The sequence below is a fragment of the Rhamphochromis sp. 'chilingali' genome, assembly GCF_963969265.1.
Source record: "Rhamphochromis sp. 'chilingali' genome assembly, chromosome: 20".
NCBI lineage: Eukaryota > Metazoa > Chordata > Actinopteri > Cichliformes > Cichlidae > Rhamphochromis > Rhamphochromis sp. 'chilingali'.
Genome location: NC_137947.1, coordinates 26,965,473 through 26,979,887, shown reverse-complemented (window position 1 = coordinate 26,979,887; position 14,415 = coordinate 26,965,473). Strand labels below are relative to the sequence as shown.

The 14,415-nt window shown below is 37.7% G+C and overlaps 1 protein-coding gene across 2 annotated transcripts in view; it reads left to right on the top strand.

Moving 5' to 3' along the window:
- Positions 1 to 14,415, top strand: part of cdh11 (cadherin 11, type 2, OB-cadherin (osteoblast)) — a 97,278-nt gene that overhangs the window by 52,792 nt on the left and 30,071 nt on the right. For both annotated transcript variants that reach the window (XM_080868888.1, XM_080868887.1), the window contains 3 exons: positions 9,553 to 9,967; positions 11,874 to 12,013; positions 12,683 to 12,977. In XM_080868888.1, the coding sequence (XP_080725014.1) occupies positions 9,817 to 9,967; positions 11,874 to 12,013; positions 12,683 to 12,977 (586 nt within the window). In that variant the 5' untranslated portion in view covers positions 9,553 to 9,816. The remainder of the gene's footprint in view (positions 1 to 9,552; positions 9,968 to 11,873; positions 12,014 to 12,682; positions 12,978 to 14,415) is intronic.

The following is a 14,415-nucleotide window of genomic DNA, read 5'->3' as shown; positions in this document are numbered from 1 at the left end:
AAGGCAGCTGTCGTGATAGGGATGAATCAAGTGATTTAAAGCAGCAGAGAACAGTATGTTTAAATGCACAGAACATGACGTTGAAGCGATGTAAAACGCAACCTTCCGCTCATCACAGAAAACATGTTGTGATTGCACATGATTTATAATCATTTTCAAATTAACACGATAAGGAGTAAACGAGGATGCTAATCAAAACAAAAATGTTTTCATGTAAACAGAGTGTTATCTTTATGAACTAAAATTCTTTTGACAGAATAAATTAGCTGTGGATGTGAATCAGACTTAATTAGATGCTAGCTAGCTGAATGCAAAAATCAAAAAATATATATAAATGTCAGAGCTGTCAGCACATTGTTTTTCTTCTTCATTTTCAGCTTTGTTCATTTCATTCTTGAAATTAACACATGCTACCATGACTTTGTTGTAGCTTCCAATGTATTCCTCTAAGTTCAGTTAATTTTATTCATTAAATGAACATAACTGTGCTACTGCTAACTGTCAAAACACAGAGAATGCCAACAAAGTAAGTGGATCCATATCTTTCTATATTACGAGTATTACGAGCTCTCTACAGCTTTAAAACTAAACTGAAACAGACAGGATGAAACAACAACAACCTACCGTTCAGAAGTCTGCACATCGAAAATATGTTTCTCTATAATTGGTCTAAACTAAGATATGACTCAGCTGTACCCCTATAAACCTGTTACTGACATCCGGTGCAGAAGTGTTATTGGGAGCCATAAAGCAATGATTGGACACTTTGGCTGCTGTATCTTCAAATGATGATGAAGATTGGTAACAGGTTTCTCTCTGCCTGTGGCTGAATTTATGGTCCTGCTCTGGTGTCGTTTGCATGGCTTTCTGGCTACGCAGACACAAGGATCGTGGGAAGAGTTCACAAAAAAATAAAGATCAAGTCAAAGCACAGCTGACAAGAACAAGAAATGGCAGAAGTGGAAAGTTTACAAGGCTTTTTTAATCACTCTGGTACAAAGAAGTGATTGTATATTCTAACTTCTTGCTTCCTGGAGCAATACCAGAGCAAACAAGAACAAGAAAAATGCATATTACTAATCTTTTCCTCAGATCATTGACCTTTTCTTACAAGCTGCTCCCCAAGAGCCACACTGTTTAATTCCTTCAAAGCAAAATGAGCCCATATTCATTCACAGTGACTCAGCTCTTTCCCAACGATGGCATCAGTGTCCTTGCGGAAGATGTTTTTGTCTTCCAAGAGGAAACAGATCTGCTTCACTGTGGAAATTGAACCTCTGCAGACTGTTCTCTCCATCAAAAACCTATCAAAGCTCCATGACAAGAAGCACATTAGCTTCAGAGAGATGGATACCAGGTGACAGGATTTGGTTGAGACTAATGTTTATCCTTACCAAATCTACTAGCGGTGCATTGATGCTTGTTTTTCCGCTGCGTCACGCACCTCTAACTGTGGAATTATCAGCGTCAGGGATTGTGGTCTGTGCAGCATTCCATGCGTCTTACGCTCGGTCTTTGTGTTGTGTGCCACTCGCTCGTTAAAAGCCACACAAGATCAAATCCAAATCGTTGCTCTTTGATTGATGTCTTTCATTCTCTTCCAAGACTTTTCTGTTAAAGCCAAATGTCTCATGAAGCAGAAGCGTTAAGAAAGCATCACATAAACTGCACCATAACGCCATTACATAATGATTCAATTAGCTAATGCATATAATTTAGAAATCCACGTTGTGGATCTCATAGGGCCGGGACAGTCATTACTTCATTCTTTTCCAAGTAATTTGATATTAATGATGTTGAAATGTGGTTGATTAAAGATTTTAAAGATCTGTACATAAAGCAAGTGTGCGTGCGTGTGCACATGTGTGAAAATGGCAAACGTGGGTTCTTGTGGGTGGTAATTAGCACTTGAATCTCACTAATGGCTTAATAGAAATCAGCAGCCTACACATACACATGCACAGACACACACTCAAAGCGAAGACTGCGTCCTTTGTGTGTGTGTGTGAGAGAGAGAGAGAGTTGTTAGCCTCTCATTAATACCTATTTTCGTGAATGCTGAGAAAGCTTTGGAGCTTTCTTTGTAATTGCCTCACCACACACAGACACACACATGCACACCTATTAGTTCCTCTAATTGAAAGGCAATTAAGCCTCAGGTTTCGTGGTGTGAGCTAAACGCTGGGTGTCTGTTTTCAGCACCGCTCTGTTTTTAAGCTTTTAACAGACCACAAAGACCCGGTAACCGAAATAAGATCCCCAAAGTGAACTTTAATACACTGACTCTCTGTCTTTGTACCTTTTAGCTTTCTGTGCACTCACTTCTTTGGCTCTCACTCAGTAATCTGCAGTTTCCATATAATCACACTTTGTAGTCTAAGTAATGTATTGCACATTTTGGGGAGAAATAATAATAACAGGGTTAAATATTTGCAGCATCTCAAAAGTTTGTGTAAAATTCAAACGACGGTTGGACTCAAACACAAACCCTGTTTATTTCTGTTAGCTGTTTTTCTCTCTCCATCTCCCTCCTTCCTCCTGCTCTGTCCCGTTTCATCTCATCTATACTTTGTCTTATCAAATCTCTCCTTGTTGAATATGTCACTTCAAGGAGCCAGAGTTTACAACAAAAAAAGGAAGAAGGAGGAAAAAAAAACTTTACAGTCCAAAGCTTTATGTCTGCCACAGCACAGTGAAGGGATTGATTTGTATGGGAGAGTAGGAGTGGATTTTTACAGTAAGAGAAAATCTCTTTTTAAACCTCCCTTGACCCCCTTTCACATCCCAGCATATATGTGGAAAAAAATGTATCACATCTGGCTCGAATAGCGTGCAGGGTTACAGAGGGGTCCAGTGGTTATAGTTTGGTTTTGGCAACAGTCAACTGTTGTATTTTTGTGGTGTCCTTGAGTGGACCTCCTCAGGCAAGACCTTAAATGTTAATTTACATGGTGCAATGATGACACATGGGGGTGAAGTTGCATTGTTTGTCATATCTATAACACAGATGTCACAGTTAACTATCCAATCAAGCGGGGCAAAAACTGTGTGAACCTAAAATGATTCAAATCTAAAACAATTAAGAGATGTTGCTTTGACTTAGTTTAAAGCAATGAGGTGACACAGTTTTCTGCTGTGACGGCACCTTGTTTTCTGTCAGGAGGCTAAACACCATGGCGAATGACACCAACATGGCAAGAACTAACAATGACACAGTATCTGTGAGAACACAAAAGGGACAAATGTCGCCTTCGGGCTGTGATGTGGGTGCAAGCAGCACATTCTGCATCCACTTCTGTTTCATGCCAGCTACTTAGCTAATTCAGACATAATCCTTTAGTGTCATAGCTCGGGGATGGCCGCTGTTGACCGAGGTCAGTCCAAAACAGCGACTTTACAAATGCGTGTCTGCATCTGGATTACATAGAAGTTGCACAAGTCATTGCAGCTAAAATGTGCTAAAACTTCAAACATCATGCCAACAGAGTTTGTCACAGTCAACATCCATTGTCTTTACATGCAAAGATAATAATTAAAAAATGCCTGACTGTGCGTCTTCTCTTTTTTCTTTCTTCGATGATTCAGACGGCTTTTGATTTACAAAACCACGCTGAAAGGCTTTGCCCAATGTGAAAAGGGAAGCTGCCGCAAAGGGGAAAAAATACAGCACATATAAACCTATCTCATTCCTTCTCCTTCATTCCTCGTGTATGTCTTATTCCTTTTGTTCACGTTTTTCACACGAGGAACAGTGAGACCATTGTTTGCCTACACCTACCCAGCACAGGCAATACGTGGAGACACGGAGGAAAAGGCGAGAAAAGACCCACACTGTCAGCTACATGCACAATCACAAACCGTGCACTACGCTAGAGAGAGGTGTATATACACCTTCATACACGAATGAATCACCTTTATTGTCACTGACCCTTAGAGAGAAAAGCAGTGAGGGAAAGTTTGAGAAGACCGAGGAGAAAAAAAGTGGGGTCAAGACTATTTTTTCCCCTCCCCTATACTTCACAGACGTTTTCCAATGTTCTTTTGGCTGCTGTCGACGTTTGGCTTACAAAGGAGGGAAAGCATTGGAAGCACAGTGCAGAGAAACAATGACAGAGTGTGAGGAGAAAGGAAGAGGCAGTGACAGAGAGAAAAATAAGTACATACTCGGGTTTTATTTAATGGTGACATTACAAAGACAAGTCTCCTGTGTCTAACACAGCAATACAATGATTAATTACAGCGGCTGAGAAGTTTGTTTTGGGGAAATGTTTAATGAAATTGTGTATTTGTCCCAGTTTATGTTTCCATTTTTACTTATCAATGTCCAACAAAGGAGTAAAGCTTTCCAATGACTCGATAAAGTAATGAACTTTCATTTATTTATTTACTTAGTTACTAAAGATTTCAGCATCGACTGCTTAAAGTACTGAATTACATTTATTACTGTGGAGTAATTGTCGCCTTTCAGCTCTTTACTTGGTGGAAATCTCTTTTGTGCCTCGCTTCAGTTCTGGAGGTACTAGCTGTGATTCCAGTAGGGCAGCCAGTACAGCTACTCTGACTAAAGAGACACAGCATGAGAAACAACCTGTGTGCATGGAAATAGAGAGCGAGAGGAAAAAAACACTTTTTATTCAACATCTACTTCTACAAAAGACCCAAAATCTCAGTCTTAAAGAATTTGACTCCTAATCGTCACACAGTGTGTTCCATATTATAATGAGTTCTGGTTAAAAGTAAAGAAATATAAATATTAATGAACCAAGTCAAATTTCAAAAAGTCAATATCAGAAGAGCAAAATCTAAGCAGACCGCTGAACTTATTCTGTTTGTCTCGGCGCTCACTTTAGTCACTATAAGAAAAGAAATAGTAAACACACTTTGGGGTTTTCAGTCATAACAGCCCACATTAATAAGATTGCATAATCACAGACAGTCATATACACAGATGCACATTCACAGCACACCATTAGATATAAATACAAACATCTTTAGAGACATATTCAGACTCTTAAACAGACAAATATCCCCCCTGTTGAGTGAGGACATGTCACATTGATTTATTTTAACCCTATGCTCTGACCTCTGTGTGACACATTCAACACACTCACACAAACACGCACACATACACACACAGTGTGTGGAGCTACACTCTCGTGTTAGCCAATGAATCACAGTAGCCTACTCAAACACTTGACTCATGGATTAACAGCATCTCTACTAACCCCAAGGGAACAGTGCATATGCGTTCACACACACATATACAAACACACACAAACTCAAGTATGCTGTTCACTATTCTAACGTGACTCTTGAGTCATGTATTCTAGACATAGGAAACGGTCTGGCCAAAAGGCATGCTTGCCCTGGGGAGTCATTATCACTGTCTGTTTCAGCGCTGCGTTTTCTGCTTCTCTCGCTTTCTCTCTGTGTCTCGCACCGTCAGCCATTTGAGATATCGGAAAACTTAAGAAAACAGCAAACGAATATGAGTCATAGAAGGTACGGCCATGTAGTATTATATAAATTCAATAAATTGTGAAGTTGATCTAATTTTTAAATAGACTGGCGCTCTTAATCTTCAAGAACGGTTTGGGTTTTATTTTAAGAAATAGTATTATTTTAAACAGAAAAAATTATTCCCAATAAAAAAATGACTAAAAATCAATAGTGAGAGAATTTTGTTTTCAGGAAAATGCGTGAGAGTAACAGTTTGGTACACTTTTGAGTGCAACTCTACAGGATTGTTTCACATCTGTTAACTTCATGATGAAGGTGGTTAGCATATGGAGCAGCTTTTGTAAACACTGTTCAGAGGATTTCTGTGTCCAGACTTTCCTGCAAACAATGTGGATTTAAAATCCTGAACAAGTAAGCAAGGAGCGTGTTCTTTTCTGATGCATTTCTTGTCTGTTTTGTACTGTTTCTACCAATGTGTGGCCTTATAACCATGTAACATATTTTCAGTACCAGCTCATCCATCCAACTGCTTCAGCTTCTCTAACACTGAGCTGATTTTCCCTATGCTGTCTGTCCCTGATAGCTGGGCTTCATTGGTTAAATACTACTACTACTAATTATAACTTTATTTATAAAGCACTTCTTTTCAAGAACAAAGTGCTTCACATTTCAACAAAAGCACGCATTTAAAATAAAACGTTTTCAGCTGTCATTTAAAGCAAACCACACATTTAGCCGACCTACAAGTCTAAGAGGTTGTTCCAAAGTTTAGGTGCTGCAACCTCAAACACGGAAGAACTTCTGGTTTTAAAATAAGATCATGGAACAATTAAAAGACCTTGATGAGCTCTTCTGGGAGGTCAACTGCTGTTATAAGGTTTCAGTAGCCCTGATTCGTATCCCAGGCCTATCCACATAGGGCTTTATATGTTATGAATACAACTTTAAAATGGCTTTTATTACAGAAAGCCATTAAAGCACACCAGGAAGAGGTGTAATATGTGTACACTGGCAAATTTTTGTTAGCAGTCTGTCCATTCTGGACTAACTGAAAATGGTCAAGGGATGACTGAAAAATACATTAAAATAACCAAAGTTGCAAAGTTTCTTAAAAGAAAGAAACAATACTTGATGAGTTTTTAAATTTCAGGTTCAAATTTCAAATATCGGCGAAGAGACATAGGGTCTTAGCCGATGACTTCCAATGCACGTGAGGGGGTAAAAGTACTGACTGACCTCCTTAGAAATTGTCTGGGTCAAAGGAAGAGCTTCAGTTTTGCCAGAATTAAAATGAAGGGCAATTAAAGATGTCCAGTTAGTAATGGCAGAGAGCACATTCATTAAGGTAGGGAAGGCTGTTGAGGTATTAGGCTCAACTGAAAATTACAGCCGTGTATCATTAGCATAGCAATAATATGCCTTTGAAACTATCAAGCAGGTGGCTCAGGGATAACTTGTATAGTGAGAACAGAACTGGTCCGAGGATAGATCCCTGGGGGACTCCACATACAAGGGGTGCAGAGGAGGACATACATACATGGGTTTATATGAATGTATGTATGAAGTATGATGACAGCAATATGAGACCAGTGCCATTCGTAATTTAATAATGCTGTTTCAGTGCAGACTGGAATTTGTCAAATATATTGTTTCCTTCTACCACTAGCTAATGTCTAAGAAGGAGAGTAACAATCAGATCTCAACGCATCTGAATAGATGGAGAGAAAGTTTTAGTAAAGTAAGAACCTACTTCATGAAGCTCCACAGCTTTGCAAGATATCAATATGATTTTTCAGTTAATTTGAAGGGGTGCTCCAACAAACTCATCTGAACTCACTATATAAATAAAAACCAAATAAACAGAGAGAAAAGTTGCAAAAAATCTGTATTTTTAAAGGTGCTTTGTTTGAATTTGACAGTGGGGTCACTTATTTGTCACCAAGCAAACCACACAATATCATGCTGGCTTACACACTGATCATTCCTGAGCTGTCACTCTGTCTGCTGCTATCAATCTAGTCTGTTATTTTTTTCTTGTGTTTGACCTGACACGCATCTGACAGTTATTCAGAAAAATAACAGCGGACTTGTAGCAGGGAACCGGGATACTGGGGAAAGCAATTTATTTTGGACTTGATTTATTTTTACTTGTTAAATAAAGCTGACACTTAATTTGACACATCAATGACAGTTTGAGGTCCTGTTAATAGATTCTGCATAGCAGGTGTCAGCTCGTCGCACAACAAGTGCAAACGAGAGTTCATTATTTACGGGGTTTTTGTTGTTGTTTTGCTGTTTTTAAAGTTTTAACTTATTCTCTATTAGAGACAAGATGTCAACAACCATTATTTATTTCGATTTTACAGCTATTTATTACTATAACTGTACAATTAAGAATTTTTTTCAGGCAATTATCAGGCAATTTTTCAGCTTAAAGAATTTTCCGAAAAATTATTCCTTATTTTCACAGGTTTAGTCGCAGATATGTTTTTATCAAGGCACCATTTTTCAAGGCAAGCTGTGAAAGAAAAAACAGCTCCGAGGCTTTTACAAATGAATGAAAGACAGGCACAAACACACATGCATACACACCCACACACAGATATGTGCATCAATCAGAGGACTCGAGGATAATTAGCCAGATGATGAGCCGGTATGGGATTAACTGTCAACACTTCCTGGTTGGCTGGTCATGTGGTCAGCATGAGCCAATGAGCCCTGGGGGAATTTTCTCATCTACTGATCTATTGAATATTAAACACCCACACACAAACACATTCACATGTGCATATACAAATTTTGCTCAATTGGTCCATGCCAAGAAAAATAAGAAGCACAGTACGGAATTTACAGTTAGAATTAAAAGATTACTAGCACCTCTAGTTCAGTCACTCTAACTGGTACTGGTACTGCACTGGTACAGTAGTAGGCCTACGTGCATCGCTGCACGGATGATGTGCAATTAAAACACAAATCACCTCTCAAGTGTGCCAGGTGACTTACTCATGTTGGTGCAAATGGCGCATCAATATATAACCACTGGCTGGGGAAAAAGCGGTTTTAGTGTGGTTCAGTTTAGTGATATTATTTTCTTAAGTGAAGAATAATTAGACACACTTGTTTGCACATTTGCACTTGAGTAAACTTTGTTGTCTTTTGTTTGACCTTTTTTTTTCTCTCAATGTTTTACCTTCAAAGACTGCCATCTCTCTTCTGTCATGAACAGAACATCATAAACCAAACTGAAGACAACAGATAAAAAGCTTCTGTATTTATCGTCTGTGCTAATTGGTTGCTTAAAATGACATTTGCCTTTTGCATTCTAGTGGCTCCAGCTTTTCTTGTAATGGCATAGTAGCACAAGTAAAAGTAGAGTGGTTCGGTTCTTTTTTTAATAAACACTTTCACTTATCTTTGCAGATAAAATCTACCTGTCTGTTGTAGGGCTATATATAATGAATGGAGTTGAGTTGAATCCATCACATATTAGTTCAACTTTTGGTTTGCTGGTGTAATAAAGTGATAGACAAACTATGTTTTCATATATTATGGTTAAATCAGATATTAAGAAATGCAGCAGAGCAAAACCTATGATGCTTCACTGCAGATCCAGTCCTCTCTAGTCTCTCTCTAGGTGAAGATTGAATACATTTTTTCATTGCTCTTATTAAATCTACTTTGCAACATTCTCATATCCACAGATTTCTTTTTAAAACTACAGTCATTGCTTTCTGCTGACATTCATCGAGTCTTTTCTTGTAATGACCAAGCAGTTTACTTTACAGCTCACCACTACAGATGGACAAATCAAAAAATGTATCACTCCTACTGGCATTGTTGAGTCATCACCTGTGTGCTTTTTAATAGATTTGATCTATTAAATGGCATGATGCTGTCAGTGTATCCAAAAGAGCTGTAAATAGTGATCAGGTTTTACCTGAGCATTTAGTCTGAGTGAAATGTATCCGTTTGGGAATCATGAATTTTAATAAACCATCAAACCATATTTGCCTGCAAATATTTTGTTTGCTTGTTTGCTTTGACTATTTTTGTGTCACTGACCAAACCTGCTTTCCTTTCGCTCTCTTTCAGGCTGTTTGGCAAGAAGAATAAGACAACACAAACTGTGAGAGGAGAAAAAGAAGGCAGAAAAGCTAAACGAAGAAAGGCAGTGACGTGGCAAGCTGGTGATGAGTATCTACAACAGGCCCCATTTCAGCTAATGAACTAGGAAGCTCATCAACAACATTTTGGTTAAAAAAAGCAAGATACCACCTCAGTGGGAGCAGAGCTCCACTGAGAGGAATCAGAAAGTAGGGGGCGGAGCAAAGTGCACAGTTTCAAAGGTTTGTCAAGATGGCAATGCTGATGATGAAGCGGCAGGGCCTCGGGCTACTGAGGATCTTCCTGGTGTTGCTGGGAGTTTCTGCACTTTGTAGCGTTGCATTAGGAACTCGGAAAGGAAATGCTTCCTTGGATCAAAGGGGACACAGACACAGACATCCAGGTATGACAAAGCAATACTTCAACGTAATCTTGCAGCATAAATTCATAACTGTGAACATCCGAAAAACAACATTTTGCTCATCTTTTCAGAGGTTGTGTTAGTTTCATATTTTAAAATGATCAATTAGATCTGTCAGATTTTTACCTTTTGTGAATTTCTTCATGCAGCATTGCAAAGTCTTGGCAGTCTTGGTACAGCAACTGATACAGAAATAATTCCTTTTTATAAATGTAACTGTTATAATCACATGAGGGATTTGAGAACTCACTACATTTAAAGTTTGCACTGAGCATCTTCCTAAATATTTTGTATAACCGGGTCATCCACCGAGATGATCCTCAGATTCATAGATATGTGATCTATCAAGTTATGCCTTGTAGTTAATGTATTATTAAATATCATATTAAACCCATTTCATCAACCTAATATATAACACATTACCCCCAAAACATTTTGTGTTCTAGCTCAGAATACAAACCAATTAGGTACTCTGTCAAGTAAGTATATACCTTATTTCAGCCTTATTCCAAATTAACAGTTTCACAGTCTGTAGCTTTAAATGCAAATTTAGTACTGCTGTCCCCTCCACAACAAGGCAGGACCGCATGTCAGCTGATGTAGACATGAAAGAGTGTCTGAGAAGAAAAAAAAAAGAAAAAAAAAGACGTTCTGACGCTTCTAACATTCAATCTGAGTAACTTATTTTACATGTAAGTTCCTCCTAAATCACAGCACACAGTAGTTGTCTTAAACTGATGTGCCTGGTGAATCTGTCAAATGACAAGGTTGTTATAAAATCAGCATTCTAACAGTGCAGAACAGCAGCTTGGAAATAGCTTAGGTATAATGGGGTGCATTTCAGTCACTATTTCATACTTGCTCTGTTATCTGTCAACAGAATCTGAAAAATATGCAAATAGGATCAGGTTTATTTGAATTCAGCTGTATTAAATATGAGTAAAGGTAAGCAGAGAAAGTTAGAAGAGAATAAAAATGTAAGGCCTATAAAGTCAGCTGAGTTTCATTATCTAAAAACTTGCAATTCTGACTCAACTTTACAATAATCAGAAGGCCCTGGCCTTGAGCACAACCATAAAGCTAACGGTCTGATTATCCACACTAACCAAAACATCCTTAAGAGTATTATGCTATTGTTTTGGTTATATATCACCATCTCAGGTGCTGGAAGTGTGTGCAGATGTATGCTGAGCATTGCAGACAACAGCTGAAGACTCCAAGGAAACTCACAAGAGCCTGAAAAAAATTAAAAGTTCTTTTGGACACATTCTTTATTTTTCCCCTCTCTAGACACACTGCCAACATGCAATTATGTTCAAAAACAATCTTTTTTTCTTCATTATTTTCCCTTTAATATTTAAATATTAATGGTAATTCTTCCACATGTTCAAACATTGCTACTGCTCACTGCAACCACAGACTGCTCCTTCTAGCCACTGTGGAGTTTCACTACAACAAAAAGAGGTTAAGTGACTTGCAAAGATTCCACATAAAAATCGACCCATTAAAGCATGTGTTCTTCATACAGTCCACCCACATTTTTCAGCTGGGATTTGAACCAATGATCCACACTTCTAAAACAGGCCACTCTGCTTACTCCCTCTCACACACTTTTAAGCTTACTAAAAAATACTGGAAAATCAACAAAAAAAAAACAAAAAAAAAATATCCAAAATATAACATAACAGCTGTTGTGGTGATAATTCATTCAACATAACATACAGAAGGTGGCCGTCTATTTAACGTTTAACCATGAAATTACAATTCATAATAAACATGTTGTGGACTATAATTAAATTAACTAAAAGGTTTTGGTTATAACTGGATAAATATAGGTGTGGTTTATATATATATAAATATATGTATATTGGTGTTTTTGTATTTGTAGGTCACTTGTCACTACACAGACACAAACAAAAGGTTGGAAAGGAAGGCCAAGTACTCCACAGGTCCAAACGAGGATGGGTCTGGAATCAGTTCTTTGTCATTGAGGAGTACACTGGACCTGACCCAGTGCTGGTGGGCAGGGTGAGTATAACAGTGCAATTTAAAAAGAGAATCCTTCTTCAAACAAAATTAGCCTCTGAATAACTGTTTAATTAAAAGCCACGTTGCCCTCCAGTGGCAGTCATGGTGTGCAAGCTGACAGCAGGATTTAAATGTGGTTTTAGCATTTATCAAAGAGAGAGTGGGATAAAGACAGAAAAATGAAAGAGGTCATGTTCTCATTCAAGGGTGAAGATGATTGGTGGTACTCCTCCAGAACAACACCATCGCTCAAACTGAGCAGCGGCTCTCATAACAAACAACAAATTATGTTTACAGAGCACCATATTTCAAAGTCTAGGAGCTATAAAGGAAGAACAAGAGTTTAATTGAATGTTGAACATTCTTCATTTTTATAATAATATTTTAAGTCAGTAATTTATTAGTGTGTGCCCATCTAACATGCAGCATTTCCAGCCTGTCTATCCCAGTCACTCGCTCACTTTAGTTTGTAGACTTGGGAAATTGCAACCTCATCTGGCATCTGCCAGGCAGCCAAGCTAGTCTGTGTCTTCCAAATTTGCCTTTTGACCAGACTTTCTGCCTTTATGTGGAACTGCTAGTCTCTCTCTCTTTCTCTTCAAGTTTCACATATATTGAAATATGTGCATGTAATTCAAGCTAAATTCAGTTTTGTCTCCATTTTTTCAGCTCCACTCAGATGTTGACTCAGGCGATGGAAATATCAAGTACATCCTGTCCGGTGAAGGTGCAGGAACAATCTTTGTCATTGATGACAAGACAGGCAACATCCACGCCACAAAAACTCTGGACCGTGAGGAGCAGGCCCAATACACGTTAACAGCCCAGGCTGTGGCAAGAGACACTAATAAGCCTCTGGAGCCGCCATCAGAGTTCATAGTGAAAGTTCAGGACATCAACGATAACCCTCCTGAGTTTCCACATGGGCCGTACTATGCCAGGGTGCCTGAGATGTCCAATGTTGGTAAGTAGCAAAAGAAACATTAAGAGAAATGTGGGGGAAGCAAGGTTTTGTATTGAGACAAAGTCAAAGAAAACAAGGAAGGGATACATTAAAGAATGCTTAAAAGTCTAAGAAATCTACAGCTGGTAAGAAGAAAGTTATATTAGACACAGAAAAGCTTCAGAAAAGTTTGGTACAGCTGGTAAACATACAATTTGGGGGACTTTAAATCGTATTCACGCAATATTGGGAAAATATTTGTACCGTCATCAAGGAGTGAGGGATGGTGACAAAGAAAGATAATGGATAAACATAAAGAAACACAATTAGTCCCAATTGGCTACCTTTTACTTTACCGGTTCTTTAGCAGGTTTGGAGGTCTTTTTTCTCCATATCATTGTAAATCTATGAAGCCTGGCTATCTATACAAAGTCCCCAGACTGGAGACTTTCTCTAAAAATATGACTTTTTCAATATTTTATTGGTTTATCTGTAAGCCTTTTAAAAGGCATTGTCCCTATTTCAAGTCACGTCTTCTTCCTTGTGCTAATATAGCACATTTAAACAAAATCAGAGATGACCCAAACTACTGTTCATAGTCTTCACTATAAAAAACAAAAACAAACAAACCCCACAAAAACAACCACAAATGAATTTTGACATAAATTAAATACAAAGTGATAAATAAATATAATATAGAATTTCACTGTCATTGTTTTCATTTATTAATGTTGAATGAATTGAATGAATGAATGTTGAATTTTATCTTATTCTTTCCCAGTTAAATTTACCCTTCATTCTAATTTGTGTTGTACAGTTATTTCATTTTTAACCTTAATTTATATTTTATTCCTTCCTAGTTAAATTTACCCTTTTTAATTTTTCATATTTATTTCCTATCTTATTCATAGCCGTTTCCTTTTTTGTTTTCTTCAGGTCACGAGCAGTTGTCCAAGCATTTCACTACATATCGTACTGTGTATGACTGTGTACGTGACAAATAAAATTTGAATTTGATTTGATTTGATTTGAATGAGAACTGGGCTCCAGAAATATGTTCTTGTCTGAGAATAGCTAATTAATTAATTAATTAATAACAACCTTAATGCATAAATATTAAACAAATGTAATCCTGGTTTTGACATTGATTACCAGAGCAATGGTTTCAAATCCTATGTCAAAAATGTCAACCTTGCCTTTTAACAGGTATTTTCTCAGAAGAGGCAAAAGTCCTCTTACTAAACTAAAGTTTAGTTTTAATTTAGCAGTAGTTTTGGTAGTTGAACTGAAAATTTGTCTGCATATTATTTTTCTGCTAAACAACACCATTTCTATATTAATCACTGAATGTGAATGCAGGAAATGTGACAGAGAAGTGCATATCAGGTCACCTCCTGAAAAATCCTCTTTTTTTCTTAAAAGTTGGGCTAAACTACAAGCAGAATTGTGGAATTATTTA